This window comes from Macaca nemestrina, chromosome 1 (genome assembly GCF_043159975.1).
Source record: "Macaca nemestrina isolate mMacNem1 chromosome 1, mMacNem.hap1, whole genome shotgun sequence".
Lineage (NCBI taxonomy): Eukaryota > Metazoa > Chordata > Mammalia > Primates > Cercopithecidae > Macaca > Macaca nemestrina.
In genome coordinates, this window is record NC_092125.1 from 109076492 (window position 1) to 109092776 (window position 16285).

Below are 16285 nucleotides of genomic sequence, written 5' to 3' on the forward strand. Positions count from 1 at the left end.
TAATTAGTAATTTTATGTGGGACTAGATAGACATATACCAAAGGGATGGCTAAAGTGAATATAATGGCTAGACTTGAGTGAGGATGGTTAGGGAAGACTTCTGAGGGTAAGGAAGCCATGTTCTATTTTGGTTATTAAAATAACATGATCATTACAGAAAAATTTGGAAAATGTAGGAGGTATAAGAAAGAAAAAAATTTACTTCAGTATCAATCAAGTATGCCCTTAATGTCACCAATTTAATCAAATGATTAGAAAGGAGGAGAGAATATAGTTTGAGAAAATGGAATAAGAATTTTTCCAAATAGGATGGTCTACTTAAAAGTACATGCTTTATAGTTACATACATTGAAATAGTTAATATGCTTTAACAGTACATGTGCAGGTATTCAACAAACTCCAGTTACGCACCTTTTGTGGGCAAACCAGGTGTGTTGTGCTGTGAGAAATAGAAAGAATGGTAAGAGAAATGGTTTTCTGGTGGAAACAGACGTGTAAATAAATAAATTAAACATAGAACTAGTTCTATAACGGAAGTGCAGTAATGAATCCTGTAGAAATGCAGATATGGAAAATGAGTTGGGGAGTAGTGTTGAGGATTTTGGGAATCACTTGAGCAAAAACCTAGAAGTGTGGAATAATTGGGTTGTGCAAAGAAAGTCAAGTGTTTTAGCATGTTTTTGGGAGGTAATAGGAAGGCAGGCTGGGATCTAATGATGGAATGTTTAGGTGTTAAAGAATTTAGATTTTAATTTTTATGCAGTGGGGAGACATCAAAAATGTATTAGCAGATCTGGTAGCATTTTAAGGATGGATTGAAAGCAGGGCAATTACTTAATTAGTTTTGGCAAAAGATGACTAGGACAGTGACAAAGCATTGGAAAGTAGAATTGATAAAACTGAGTTATCACTGGAATGTGAGAGAATAGTTAGATTTTGAGGCTTCCAGCTTGGGAGGGTGCTGTTAAGAAAGAATATTGGAAGAGCGTGGCAGGTTGTTTTTTTAAGAGGGAAATAATGATTCAGGTTTTGGAATGTTGATGTTGAGTTGCTAGTAGAATATTTATAAATGTTTTGCAGATACTTGAAAGTCAAGTCTGCTGAAAGCTCAGGAAAAAAAAATTAGTCAGGTCTAGGGATATAGACTTGGGTATTATTTCGTAGTGGGGAAGAGTGAATATGATTTCCCAGGAAGAAAGTATGGTGTTAATAAAGAGAACTTAAGATGAACTTTGGAAATGTCTACATTTAAGACTTGAACAAAGGAAAGGAAGTCTGAAACAGAAGAGGAAGCAAAAATTGGAATACAGCCTCATAGAAGGAGGTAGGAAAAAATAAAATGTAAAGGATAAGATGGACAAGATTGTCAGATTCTGCAGAGAGGTTGAATAAAGTGATGAAGACCCAGGAGAAGGGACTTGAATTGGTATTTAGGAGGACATTAGTAACCTCCTTAAAAATATATGTATGCTGTTCCTGGCAGAACAAAAACCAAACCGAACAGGAAAACAGTAGTTTAGAGTGCAGATTGACGTGGGATTGAGAAATAATTGAAAGGTAAGAGGATAAAGCCAGTGAATATAACATTATTCTTAGTATAAGCTTCCTGCTGAAAAAGAGAGATGAGATGGGTCAAAGTGAGGGAAGATTTACATAGAATTGAGAAAACCTGATCATTTTTATAGGCCTCAGGGGAAAGAGAGAAAGTTGGAATATTTGTCAAGCAAGATCCTAAAAAGAGACCAGACAGTATGGAATTAAGAAGTCAATTATTGTTCATGGTAAGCCTTTTTTTTGAGACAGGGTCTCTTGCTCTGTCACTCAGGCTGGAGTGCGGTGGTGTGATCTCAGCTCATTGCAACCTCTGCTTCCCAGGCTCAAGTGATCCTCCCACCTCAGCCTCCCGAGTAGCTGGGACTACAGTCATGTGCCACCACACCTGGCTAGTTTTTTTTGTTTGTTTTGTTTTGTTTGTTTGTAAAGACGGAGTTTCGCCCTGTTGTCCAGGCTGGTCTTGAACTCCTGGATTCGAGTGACCCTCCCACTTTGACCTCCCAAAGTGCTGGGATTACAGGCGTGAGCCGCTGTGCCTAGCCCAAGCCTTTTTATTCTTCTTGAATCCTGAGATAGAGAGGAAGAGTTGGATAGTGACAGAGAAAGTGAAGAAATATGTATTAGAAAAAACTTTCTTATTTTTGAAGGTAACTACGTTTAGGGTGGAAACCTGTGACTGTGGATCAGGTGTGAGCCAGCAGTTGCTTATGGAGAGATGCATATGGCCTGAAGTGTCTTACTTCTTCCTGTGAATAGAAATACTTGTTTTTTCAGAGTTCAGTATTAACTTCTATTTCTTTTTCTTGGGCAGGAACTGAAACATTTGATCTTGGAGGCAGCAGATGGCTTTCTGTTTATTGTCTCATGTGAGACAGGCAGGGTGGTGTATGTCTCTGACTCCGTGACTCCTGTTTTGAACCAGCCACAGTCTGAATGGTTTGGCAGCACACTCTATGATCAGGTGCACCCAGATGATGTGGATAAACTTCGTGAGCAGCTTTCCACTTCGGAAAATGCCCTGACAGGTGAGAGTTATGTGTATGGGAAATGAATGAGAAGCCCTTTCTTCTTTTTTTCCTGAGGCTTAAGAGATGTTTTACCCTTTTAATTGGTTTGTTGACTCTGGCAAGACTTCAAGAATTTTCTCCTTTAATGAATATAAAGGAGTTCTTTTTATCCATATGAGATTATCTACTTTGTGGCTCATCCTTAGAAAATATTTCATTAATGATAATATTTTACATTTATCTTAATATTAGTGTAAATAGAACAGTAAAAGCCAAACTTACAGTACTTTTTTTTTTTTTTTTTCCATTCTAAGGGAATTACCCATGCTTTTATCTCATTTGTATGGATAATTATCTGGTATTTTTTCTACCTCCTAGTGCTTGGCTTTGTGCTAGGTTCAATGATAACAGCTTTTTATTCTATAGATATGGTCATTGGTTGGTGTACAAGGTGTTTTATGTTGTTGTTTGTATCTGTACTATTGTTCTTTTTTTCTCCCCTATTTTATTATGTTCAGTCTTTTGGCCAGAGTTTGGCTAGAGGAAACAAGTCATATCTATTCTTGAGCAACTCTAGAAAAAAATTTAAAGTGGAAGCAGATAAAAACTGGTAGTTAAAATGCAAGAAATTTCAATATACTCATATTAGTGTTGTTGATCTTTAGTTTTTCTCCTTTTTTTTCCCCAAAAAGAAACAGGGTCTCACTCTCTTGCCTAGGCTGGAGTGCAGTGGTGCATCATAGGTTACTGTAATCTTGAACTCTTCTGGGCTGAAGTGATCTGCCTTCTTACAGCTTCTTGAGTAGCTAGGAGTAGTTCATGTCACCACACTTGGCCAATTTTTAAATTTTTTGTAGAGACAGGTTCTGTCTGTTGCCCAGACTGGTCTCAAACTCCTGGTCTTCAGCATTCCTCCCACCTTGGCTTCTCAAAGTGCTGGAATTACCGGCATGGGCCACTGCACTTGACCAGTTTTCCCCTCCTGTATGTTTTTATGATTTCATTTTTCTAGTTCTTCCTTTTCCCCAAAAGTTGTTCTTCGTTTCTATATAATAAAGAAGACAAACAGATATATATGTTTCTATAACATATAAAATTACTTGGTTTTTTTATTTGTAAAATTTTTTATTTTTGTTTTGTTTTGAGACAAGGTCTTGCTTTATTGCTGAGGCTGGAGTACAGTGACTCTTCATAGGCACAGTCATAGCACACTATAGCCTCAAACTCCTGCGCTCAAGCAGTCCTCCTGCCTCAGCCTCCTGATTAGCTGAGACTACAGAAAATTACTTGTTTTTCAACCACTGACGTTTACTCTGTATGTATGTCTGTATGTGTATACAAATAATCAGGCATGAGAATATAGCCTTGCCTCTTGTTTTCTAATACTACTTTCCACTCCTACTTTTCCTTGCACAATGTTATTTTCAGTGCTGCCTTTGAACTTAAGAATGAGATTCATTGATGATAATTGAAGTATTTTAGACTTAAAAAAAAAAATCGTCTCCTGCTTGGTCAGTTCTAAGCAAGGAGATTAAGGGCATGAATAGGATGCTTACTTATCTTTGCCTTCAGTGTCTCTCCCCCTCTTCCCCACACACAAAAATGCACTCCAGACTGCTCTTCACATCCTCCTTCAGGGCGTATCCTGGATCTAAAGACTGGAACAGTGAAAAAGGAAGGTCAACAGTCTTCCATGAGAATGTGTATGGGCTCAAGGAGATCATTTATTTGCCGAATGAGGTGAGTGTCAAGCTGAGGATTGTGATTTGGTATAGGAAGGATCAAGAGCTGAGAGTTTTATTTCTGTTGGAGTTAAGTTGGATTAGCTCCAGTGGATTAAATTTAACTCTCCCTACCCAGATGGATTGTAACACAGAATAAAGTATTTGGTAAAGGAACTAATGTTTCTGAACTTGCCAGACACTATGATAGGTGCTTTCTGTCATCTTATTTCATCCTCACAATTGCCCTGTAGTGTAAGATTGATGGTTACCGTTTTGCAGATGGAAAAACATATATAAAGAAATGAACTTGGCTGGGTGCGGTGGCTGAAGCCTCTAATCCCAGCACTTTGGTAGGCTGGGGAGGGTGGATCACCTAAGGTCAGGAGTTCGAGACCAGCCTGGCCACCATGGTGAAACCCCGTCCCTACGAAAAAAAAATACAAAATTCGACGGGTGTGGTGGTGTGCACCTGTAATCCCAGCCACTCGGAGGCTGAGGCAGGACAATTGCTTGAACCCAGGAGGCAGAGGTTGCAGTGAGCCGAGATTGTGCCATTGCACTCCAGCCTAGGCAAAAAGAGTAAAACTATCTCAAAAAAAAAAAAAAGAGAAAAAGAAATGAATTTCCCACTATTACATAGTGTTTGATACAGGATTTTGTTATAATTCATAGTTGTCTGACTACAAAACCTGTACTTTTTCCCCATTAAAACACAAGGCAATATCCATTTACTCAGACCATTTCTTTTTGTTTTTGGTTAGAAATTTGAGACTTCCTATGTCAGTTAGTGTTTAGTGTTTATAAATGATATACTGTATATTTTAGGATTCTGTAGAAAAGATGGTGGTCCTTTCTAAACAGGTACAAAAGACATCTTGGGGTCACAAAATTCAGGTTATATAATGGAAATTGACTACATTGTACTAAAAGGATGGTTGCTAGAAATTATGGGTAGGATATTAAAGGTTTGCTTGGAGAGGCACAAAATTGAACATTATGTGGTTTAGTGATTTATTTTTATTTTTATTTATTTATTTTTTTGAGACAGAGTCTTGCTCTTTTGCCCAGGTTGGAGTGCAGTGGCATGATCTTGGCTCACTACAACCTCTACCTCCTAGGTTCAAGCAATTCTCATGCCTCAGTTTCCTGAGTAGCTGGATTGCAGGTGCATGCCACCACAGCTGGCTAATTTTTGTATTTTTAGTAGAAACAGTGTTTCACCATGTTGGCCAGCCGGCCTCAAACTCTTGACCTCAAGTGATTCGCCTGTCTTGGCCTCCCAAAGTGCTGAGATTACAGGCCTGAACCACTGTGCCCAGCTTGTAACTTAGAGTAGCTTCTAGACTCAGACTGCTGGATTTTGTTTTAATCCATATTCTGTGGATTTGAATTCTAGCTTTGATGCTATCTTCTGAAACCTTGGATGATTACATGACTATATTGTGCTTTGATTTAATCATCTCAATGGCGATAATGTTAATACTGACTTTATAAAGTTGTTATGAAGATTAGATGAATTAATATATGTAAAGATACTTAGAACAGAGCATGACATGTATTAACCCTATGTAAGTTTTATTTTTATTTTATAGAATGGGGAGAGGGAAAGTAGCATTGGCAGGAGTATCCCAATATGTGGACATGGCTAATGCAAAGACATAGGCAAGAGTGAGATAATAATGAACTGTAGCAATTACATTAAGTTGTGGTTAATGTAGAGCAGGAGTAAGCAAACCACAGCCCTTTGTTTGTAAATAAAGTTTTATTGGAACATAGCCATGCCCGTATTTTTACATATTATCTATGGCTACTTTCATGCTATAATGCTAGAGTTGACTAGTTGCAACAGACCTTCTGGCCCATGAAGCTGAAAATACTTACTATCTGGTACTTTACAGAAAAAGCTTACCAACTCTTGTTGTTGAGAATATTTGCATTTGAAGAATATATGGAACATTTTGACTTCAAATTCTAAAAGTTCTAGAAATACTAAACCTGACTTACCTTTATCCTTCATTATTAGAAGCATTACCAATTTTCTATGTCTAATTGTATCCAGAGCCTGTTATTCTGCTATTACTGTGGAAAGTTCTTTGATAGTGCAGCCTGATTGCTTTTAATCTCTTTGTTCTTTGAAACAGGTGTGGCAGTAGCTCTGTGGACCCAGTTTCTGTGAATAGGCTGAGCTTTGTGAGGAACAGATGCAGGTGAGATCCTAAGTGGTGAAAACGAAAGGGATGGCCAAATACCTGTAGAGATCATCACATTTTTACCTATCTTACTGTAGTTGTTCCTTCAGCAGCCCTCACTTTCATCCCTTACCTCCCAGTTACTTTTTTTTCTGGCAATATTTTCCTAAACTTCTAAAACTTCTCTTGAAAATCCTGTTTAAGGAAGTTGCTATGCTATTTTACCTGCTTTCCTCCTACTGCATACCTTTTGGTTACTTTACTTTGGCAAGGGTAAAAATGTGGTGGTCATTTTTGGGTGGGAAAGCTGATTATCCTGTTTTGTAAACTCCTAAGAGCCTAAACTTAAAGGTACTAAGCCAGCATTGCCCTTTGAGTTTTACTGGGTAGATTTTTTTTTTTCTAATTCCTGTAACTCTTCTAGGAATGGACTTGGCTCTGTAAAGGATGGGGAACCTCACTTCGTGGTGGTCCACTGCACAGGCTACATCAAGGCCTGGCCCCCAGCAGGTAAGAAAGTGAAACAGTAGATACTTCCCGTTAGAACCGTTGGTTTCTCACAGAGTCCATGAAAACTAATATTTATTATATACCTGGTATATGAAATGTACTTTTGTATAATATGAAAGAAAATAGGAAAGTAAAATACACAATCTTTCCCTTCCGTTATTGAGCTTTTATTCCAGTTGAGGAGATAGATAATTCAGGCTGGAAAATGATTCAGTGTTGGCTATGTCACAGAATGTGGTCTTTAAATGCACAAATTTATACTGAACATATGTGTTCTAAGCATTTCTTGCAAAGAAGCATAGACATTGAATGCAGTTAATTTGAGAAAGCTTTCTAAACTAGGAACAAGACTTTGAGGGAAAAGGGGGAAATGCCTTTATTGTAATAACTTATTGAGGATATTCTCTGCAAAGGCTTTAAATCAAGCTTTGAGCAGATTGGCTTTACTAGAACTTGAGGTCAAACACGGAATGTGAGAAAGGTGATTGGGTTGCAGGGATCAACGTTTTAAGTTGGCTTGTCAGAGTTTCCAAATCTTAGCAACTTTATTACTTCCCTGCCGCATGGATATTATTGGAAAGTAGGGATTTGGGGGAGACAGAAACTAAGAGAAAAGAGAAGCAAGGTGATGTGTTTCAGAAAGAGGTTAAACTTTGGACGTGGAAAAACTTGGGTATGATTCCTGTCATTGTTATTTATTAGTGGCATTGCCTAGGGTAAGTTGCTTGACCTTTATAAAGCTCAGTTTTCTATCTGTAATTTGGAGTTAGTACATCCTGTGTAGGGGTTTTGTGAGGATTAGATTTAATTTAAGGAAAGCATCCAGCCCAGTGCCTGGCATGTGGCAGGTACCCAATAAAAGTAGTTAATGTAATTTAAAAAAATTTCACTGAAGTAGTAATGACATTTGAATTACTTAGTCTATATACTACATAATCCATACATTTAAAGTATGTTATCTTTCATACCTCTGTGTAGCATCAAGGAGTACTATTTTTCTGGATAAAAAGAATATAACTGTGCAAACAGTAGGGGAGAAATGCAGTCTTCTTCCTTTTCTCTGTAAAACATTGGTTTCTCTCTTTTCCAAGGGACATGAATAACTATTGATGGTTGGTATAACTTCATTTTGGGTTGCTTGCTAACTTTAAAAGTCACAGATTAGGCAAAGCATACATTTTCTGCCTATAACATGGTCATAGAATGGATGTCTTCATATATGCCTTATTTGGCCAGCATAGTTTTTTAGAATACTCTGGGTAGGACTTGTATTTCCAGTTTACTATAATTAACATGGGTAAAAGGTAGGAATCAATATATATGTAAATACTTAAAACAATGACTGGCATATATGGTAAATTTTATGTAATTGTTTATTTTTATTCTTATTTATCATTCTCTATTGCTTTATGCTTAGCCTCTTCATAACTGGATGTATTTTGTTTTATTTTGCTTTTTGTTTTTTTTTTTTTTGAGAGGGAGTCTCACTCTGTCTGTCACCCAGACTGGAGTGCAGTGGCGCGATCTCAGTTCTCTGCAGCCTCTACCTCCTGGGTTCAAGTGATTCTCTCACCTCAGCCTCCCAAGTAGCTGAGATTACAGGCGCATGCCACCACACCTGGCTAATTTTTGTATTTTTAGTAGAGATGGGGTTTCACCGTGTTGGTCAGGCTGACCTCAAGCTCCTGTCCTCAAGTGATCTGCCCACCTCGGCTTCCCAAATTGTTGGGATTACAGGCGTGAGCCACGGTACCTGGCCCATAAATAGGTCTATTTTGAATCTTTACTTGTCTGAGTTTTGAAGGCATTTGAGTTGGAGGTCCCTGTTAAACCTTTTAACCTCACCTTTCTGAAGGTGTTTCCCTCCCAGATGATGACCCAGAGGCTGGCCAGGGAAGCAAGTTTTGCCTAGTGGCCATTGGCAGATTGCAGGCAAGTATGAATTTTCCACATGTATATCCCCTTTCAATTAGAAAAAATCTTCAGGACTCATTCCTGTTAATTTTCTTTTACTTTCTGAATACAAATGAAGAATTCCACAAAACTGTAAAAATTTGAAGGAATATGGCATTTATAGTGACCATTGCTATTCTTGGACTTAAGTAGAAGTTGAAAAGCATGAGAGGAGGGAGATCTTTTTCCCCTTGTCTTAATTTTAGCTTTACTATGCTTAATTTTCAACTGCCAGTTAATCTCCTTTCCCCCTGTACAAAAGAAGAAAGATCCTTTTCATTTTATCGTTACCTGACTAACATTAGAAAAGTGGAATTATTTTGATTTTTTTTCATAAGTATAGATAAGTTTCTTGGTTACTTGTACCATATCAGCCTGAGTAATGAGCTCAGCCTAGCTAGATGAAAGTATGTGGATTTTGGGTTGAATAAACTTTATTCTTACTTTACTAACTTGGTAAAGTGTAAATGTTTGGGAGTAGAGCTAGACCTTATGCCTTGTCTGATTGTGATTGTCATTTTTTTTCCTTTTTGGATAAAATGTGAACGTTTATAAAGTCCTAAAACGGAATCTTATGTGTATGCAAAAGACCATGAGGAGATAGGAAATACATCTGTAAAGACTGGTGTCATTTTACCTCATTTTTATCTCTTCACTCTCAGGTAACTAGTTCTCCCAATTGTACAGACATGAGTAATGTTTGTCAACCAACAGAGTTCATCTCCCGACACAACATTGAGGGAATCTTCACTTTTGTGGATCACCGCTGTGTGGCTACTGTTGGCTACCAACCGCAGGTGAGGAGCTGGAGCTATTACATCACTAATACCTAGGCCTCCATTTTCCTTTGGCTGTTTTGAGATTATGTAATCATGTAGTTCCTAAGATAGCCAAAACATACCAACCTCAGTTGAGAAAAAGAGATCATCATATTCTGTTAGTACCTAACATTATTTTCAGCTTCCTATTAGGACTGTCATCTCATGTAGAGAAATACGGCTTGTCAAACCAGGTGGGAGCAGCAGGTACAAATATGTATTTATTTTTTGTTATTCATATTAATACAGATAATGATTCAAAGGTACTCATATTAATTAGTTACACCAGTATAGCCACATTTAGATAATTCACGTAATTACCTAAATGAATAATGGCCCATAAAACATGCAGATTTAGCACCAGTTATTATAATTTACTCGTGCAACAGACCAGTTAGCCATCTCTGAATTGACTCATCATATAAACTTTTAAAAGGGTTGTGGGAAGGAAAGACTTCTGGCTGTGGCTATGTGAAAGAGGTTGGTGAAAAAGAGGTCTTGAAAACAAAGAACAAAGAGAATGTACATTACCTGATTCAACACTAACTATAAAGCTATTACCAAGACAGTGTGGTGTTGGTGTAAGGATAGATACATAGATCAATAGATCAGAATAAGGTCTATTCTTATACTTGTCAACTAATTTTCAGCAAAGGTGCCAAGACAATTCAATGGATAAAATAAATATTTCTAACAAATGGAACAATTCGATATCTGTATGCAAAAAAAAAAAAACCACACCCAAAAATAAAAACACATAGATCTTATCTTATACAATTTACAAAATCAGCTCAAAGGCCTAAATGTGTAAGAGCTAAAGTTACAAATAAACTCCTAGGAGAAAATCTCTGTGATTTTGAGTTAAGCAACAGATTTCTTACATGACACTAAAAGCATGATTCACAGAAGAAAAAAAATGATAAATTGGATTTAATTGTAATTAAAGTTTGCCATCTTTAAAGGATATTATTAAGAAAATGAAAAAAACCAGACATAAATGGAGAGAAAATAGTTACAAATCATATATCTGAAAGAGGCTTTGTACCAGGAATATATAAATAACTCATTAAGACAAACAGCTGGTAAAAAAGGGCACAAGACTTGACATTTGACCAAAGAATAAATATGCATTTATGCACATGAAAAGATGCTCAACATCTTTTTACCCTTAGGAAACTGCAAATTAAAATCACAATGAGATACCCACTAGAATGGCTATAATCAAAAAGTATTGTTGAAAATGTGTAGAAGCTGGAAGGAACCCTCATACATTGCTGATAGACTTGTAAAATGGTATAGCTACTTTGCAAAAGCATTTTGGCAATTTCCTACAAAGTTAAACATACTCTTATCCTATAACCTAGCAATTTCATTCCTAAGTATCTACCTAAGAGAAATGAAAACATGTTCACACATAGATTTGTACATAGTTGTACACAGTTCATATCTGTATTATTCATAATAGCCAAAAAATGGAAACTATTTAAACATCCATTAACATTTTGTAAATGAATACACAACTGTGTTGTATCCATGTTAGAATACTACTGAGCATAAAAAGGAATAAACTACTGATAATGCAACCATGTAGATGAACTTCAAAAATACCATGCTCAGTGAAAGAAGCTAGACCCAAAAGACCACATACTGTTTTGTTTTATTTATTTATTTATTTATTTTTTTTTTTTTTTTTGAGACGGAGTCTCGCTCTGTCGCCCAGGCTGGAGTGCAGTGGCGCGATCTCGGCTCACTGCAAGCTCCGCCTCCCGGGTTCACGCCATTCTCCTGCCTCAGCCTCCCGAGTAGCTGGGACTACAGGCGCCCACAACCGCGCCCGGCTAATTTTTTGTATTTTTAGTAGAGACGGGGTTTCACCGTGGTCTCGATCTCCTGACCTTGTGATCCGCCCGCCTCGGCCTCCCAAAGTGCTGGGATTATAGGCGTGAGCCACCGCGCCCGGCTGTTTTGTTTTATTTATATGAAATTTGTAGAAATAGCAGAACTAGAGAGGCAGAAAGCAGATTTGTGGTTGGCTGGGGAGGGGAGTGGGAACAGAGAGTGACTGCAGATAGTCCAAGGGAACTTTTTGAGGCAGTGAACGTGTTCTAAAACTGGATTGTGGTAATCATTGCACAATTGTATAAATTTAGTAGAAGTCATCAAATCATACACTTAGAAAGGCTGAATTATGAATATAAATTATACCTAAAATTTATAATCTCATTAAAATAAATATATAATATTCTGAAAAAGAAAAATGTTTTAGAAGCCAGCTCCTTAACAGATTCTGTCTTCTTTTAGCATATTTCATCTTTTGTTTATTGTCTTATTTTTCCCTCCACGCTTAACTATAATCTTAGGATCAAAACAGAAGAAATAAAATCCAGGTCCCCAGCTGATGGGCCAGGCCAGTTAGATGACCATAAAAGTATATATCTTGGCTGGGTATGGTGGCTCACACCTGTAATCCCAGCACTTTGGGAGGCCGAGGCAGGTGGATCACTTGAGGTCAGGAGTTCGAGACCAGCCTGACCAACATGGTGAAACCCTGTCTCTACTAAACAAAAATACAAAAGTAGCCAGGTGTGATAGCACATGTCTGTAATCCCAGTTACTTGGGAGGTTGAGGCAGGAGAATTGCTTGAACCCAGGAGGCGGAGGTTATAGTGAGCCAAGATCGCGCCATTGTACTCCAGCCTGGGCAACAAGGGCAAAACTCCACCTTAAAAAAAAAGTATATATCATACTTTTCTTTCTCTCTTCTAGGAACTCTTAGGAAAGAATATTGTGGAATTCTGTCATCCTGAAGACCAGCAGCTTCTAAGAGACAGCTTCCAACAGGTAACTTTTTTCCTGGTTTGGTTCTGAATAAATATGTATCATATTCACTCCATAAATATTGACTACTGATTAACTGAACACTGTGGCAAGCACTACAGTTTTATGTTCTTTAGTACTTAATCTGCATTTTTAAGAAATAGAAAAGGATTAATACTTTGAAATTATGGATAATCCCCAAGGTATTTCTGTTTGGCTTTGGCTATTTACTGTCTTGTATTCAATTAACTGTATCCAAGGAGCTGTCTTTAAGGTATTTAAACTATTGGGCCAAGCATGGTGGCTCATGCACCCAATCTCTGTAGATGCTGTGAAAATAGATGTTCTCATCTGGGCGCCGTGGCTTACACCTATAATCCCAGCTCTCTGGGAGGCTGAGGCAGGTGGATCACTTGAGGCCAGGAGTTCAAGACCAGCCCGGCCAACACAGTGAAACCCCATCTCTACTAAAAATACAAAAAATTAGCCTGGTATGGTGGTGCATGCCTGTAATCCCAGGTACTCGGGAGGCTGAGGCACAAGAATCACTTGAACCGGGGAGGCAGAAGTTGCAGTGAGCTGAGATCATACCACTGTACTCCAGCCTGGATGGCAGAGCTAGACTCTGTCTCAAAAAAAAAAAAAAAGAAAACGGTATACTTCACTAAGCTTGTAGTAGAACAATTCATTTTATACAGTTAATTTTTTTTTTAGGAGTCTAGCTCTGTCGCCAGGGTGGAGTGTAGTGTGTGATCTCGGCTCATTGTAACCTCTGCCTCCCGAGTTCAAGCGATTCTCCTGTCTCAGCCTCCCAAGTAGCTGGAATTACAGGCATGCGCTGCCACGCCCCGCTAATTTTTGTATTTTTAGTAGAGACAGGGTTTCAACATGTTGGCCAGGATGGTCTCAATCTCCTGACCTTGTGATCCACCCGCCTCAGCCTCCCAAAGTGCTGGGATTACAGGTGTGAGCCATTGTGCCCAGCCTAGATGGTTCTTTTATGGATCAGTGAGAGTTGTAATGAATTATATAAGCTGACTGTTAATTGTCATTCTCAGGCTTCAGCTTCTGAAAATACCTGGTGAATTTTATAGACGGCTTTCGATAACGGTTTTTACTTTGTATTAGACAAGTTAATTAACCTCTTTAAGTCTCAGTAGTGTCCTTACTGATACAATGAATATATTAATAGTACCTTAATTCAGATGGTTGTTGGGAAGATTAAATAAGGTAATGAATATAAAACACATCACCCAGTATTTGATACATAGTATTACAAAATAGGTGGTTGGCTTCTAATACTGGTTTTTTATTTTTTAATTTTTAGGAATATAGAGTTAAAAGATTATTTTCTATTCCATGAGACTAGTATGTAAAATAACCTAAAATTGGCTGGGCATGGTCACTCACGCCTGTAATCCCAGCACTTTGGGAGGCTGAGGCAGGTGATCACTTGAAGCCAGGAGTTTGAACCAGCCTGGCCAACATCTTGAAACCCTGTCTCTATTAAAAATACAAAAATTAGCCAGGTATGGTGGCTCATGCCTGTAGTCCCAACTACTTGGGAGGCTGAGGCACGAGAATTGCTTGAACCCAGGAGGCAGAGGTTGCAGTGACCCAAGATTGCCCCACTACACTTCAGCCTGGGTGATAAAGCAAGACTGTCTAAAAATAAAATAAAATAAAAAATAGAATAACTTAAATTACTTTTAAAAAGCAAAACAAGACTAAAGCCGACTTAATTTTATTTATGGAAGCCTCTGTAGATACTGTGAAAACAGATGTTGTCTGGGCGCTGTGGCTCATGCCTATAATCCCAGCACTTTGGGAGGCCAAGGCAGGCAGATCATTTGAGGTCAGGAGTTTGAGACCAGCCTGGCCAACATGGTGAAAACCCATCTCTACTAAAAATACAAAAATTAGCTGAGTATGGTGGGGCACACCTGTAGTCCCCAGCTACTCAGGAGGCTAAGGCAGGAGAATCACTTGAACCCGGGAGGCGGAGGTTGCAGTGAGCCAAGATTGCACCACTGCACTCCAGCCTGGGCAGTAGAGTGAGACTCCATCTCAAAGAAAAAAAGAAAAAAAAGAAAAAAAATGAAAACAGATGTTCTCAGATTTCAGGGGAAAAAATAGGACTGAAGAGCAACATGTAAGCTATATTCAGTGTCATTAAACTTACCAAATTTCTGGTATAGACTTGTAAAGGTAGCTCAGAGTATTTTTAATGGATTTCCCAAGGGAAGTAGGGAAACAGTCTTTTCCTTCCTGGAAATAAGTATTACTCCTTTTTGACTAGAATAGTAATAGGTTGGTGCAAAAGAAATTGTGGTTTTTGCCATTTTTTTTTTAATGGCAAAAATGCAATGACTTTTGCACCAACCTAATAAGAAAGCTTGAGTCTCTGGCCGGGCTCAGTGGCTCAAGCCTATAATCCCAGCACTTTGGGAGGCCAAGGCAGGCGGATCACGAGGTCAGGAAATTGAGACCATCCTGGCCAACATGGTGAAACCCTGTCTCTACTGAAAATACAAAAATTAACTGCGCATGGTGGCACGTGCCTGTAATCTCAGCTACTCGAGAGGCTGAGGCAGGAGAATTGCTTGAACCAGTGAGTCGGAGGTTGTAGTGAGCTGAGATTGCGCCACTGCACTCCAGCCTGGTGACAGAGCGAGGCTCCGTCTCAAAAAAAAAAAAGGCTGGGCACAGTGGCTCACGCCTGTAATCCCAGCACTTTGGGAAGCCGAGGCGGGCAGATCACGAGGTCAGGAGATCAAGACCATCCTGGCTAACATGGTGAATACACCGTCTCTACTAAAAATACAAAAAATTAGCCGAGCGTGGTGGCACGTGCCTGTAGTCCCTGCCACTTGGGAAACTGAGGCAGGAGAATCGCTTGAACCTGAGAGGTGGTGGTTGCAGTGAGTAGAGATCGCACCACTGCATTCTAGATGAAAGGAAGCATGAGAAATATGCTTCCATATTGAATCACTTAGTTTTTACTCTCGTTTTGTTTTAATATTGAAAAATACTGGTGCCTCAAGGACAATGACAAGAGTTTTAGGGTTGTAGAAATGGGAAAATTTTTATTTATTTTTGTAATGAAAATTTTCTATGAGTTCCACTGATGGCATGAAAACTTTTTCAGGTGGTGAAATTAAAAGGCCAAGTGCTGTCTGTCATGTTCCGGTTCCGGTCTAAGAACCAAGAATGGCTCTGGATGAGAACCAGCTCCTTTACTTTCCAGAACCCTTACTCAGATGAAATTGAGTACATCATCTGTACCAACACCAATGTGAAGTATGTGTTATACAGGAGTGTGAAAAAACTGTTTTTCCTCTACTCTCCCAACACAAAATACTTCTGATGCCCTATGTGAGGGGTAAACAATCAAGCAATAACACAAAAATTAGCCAGGCATGGTGGCATGTGCCTGTAGTCCCAGCTACTCGGGAGGCTGAGACAGTAGAATCGCTTGAACCTGAGAGGTGGAGGTTATAGTGAGCTGGGATCACCCCACTGCACTCCAGCCTGGGCTACAGAGTGAGATTCCGTTTCAAAAAAAGATAAAAAAGAAAAAAAAAAATCAAGCGATCAGTTCTGCAGTGGACACCAACTGGGTGTCCTTCCATTCAATTCAGTTCACTATCTACTCGGAGATAGCATCAGATCCCCCAATTTGTGGATGCAGTACCACAAGACTGCTCCCACTT

General features: G+C 38.7%; 1 protein-coding gene across 6 annotated transcripts in view; it reads left to right on the plus strand.

The window, feature by feature from the left end:
• The window catches only part of LOC105498242 (aryl hydrocarbon receptor nuclear translocator), a 64519-nt gene that overhangs the window by 36066 nt on the left and 12168 nt on the right, over window positions 1-16285 (plus strand). For 3 of the 6 annotated variants that reach the window (XM_071085897.1, XM_071085900.1, XM_071085904.1), the window contains 8 exons: window positions 2366-2579; window positions 4175-4301; window positions 6427-6492; window positions 6899-6984; window positions 8840-8916; window positions 9600-9734; window positions 12522-12596; window positions 15721-15872. In XM_071085897.1, coding sequence (XP_070941998.1) covers window positions 2366-2579; window positions 4175-4301; window positions 6427-6492; window positions 6899-6984; window positions 8840-8916; window positions 9600-9734; window positions 12522-12596; window positions 15721-15872 — 932 coding nt within the window. The remainder of the gene's footprint in view (window positions 1-2365; window positions 2580-4174; window positions 4302-6426; window positions 6493-6898; window positions 6985-8839; window positions 8917-9599; window positions 9735-12521; window positions 12597-15720; window positions 15873-16285) is intronic. The other 3 variants (XM_071085901.1, XM_071085914.1, XM_071085910.1) reach the window with 1 other exon arrangement.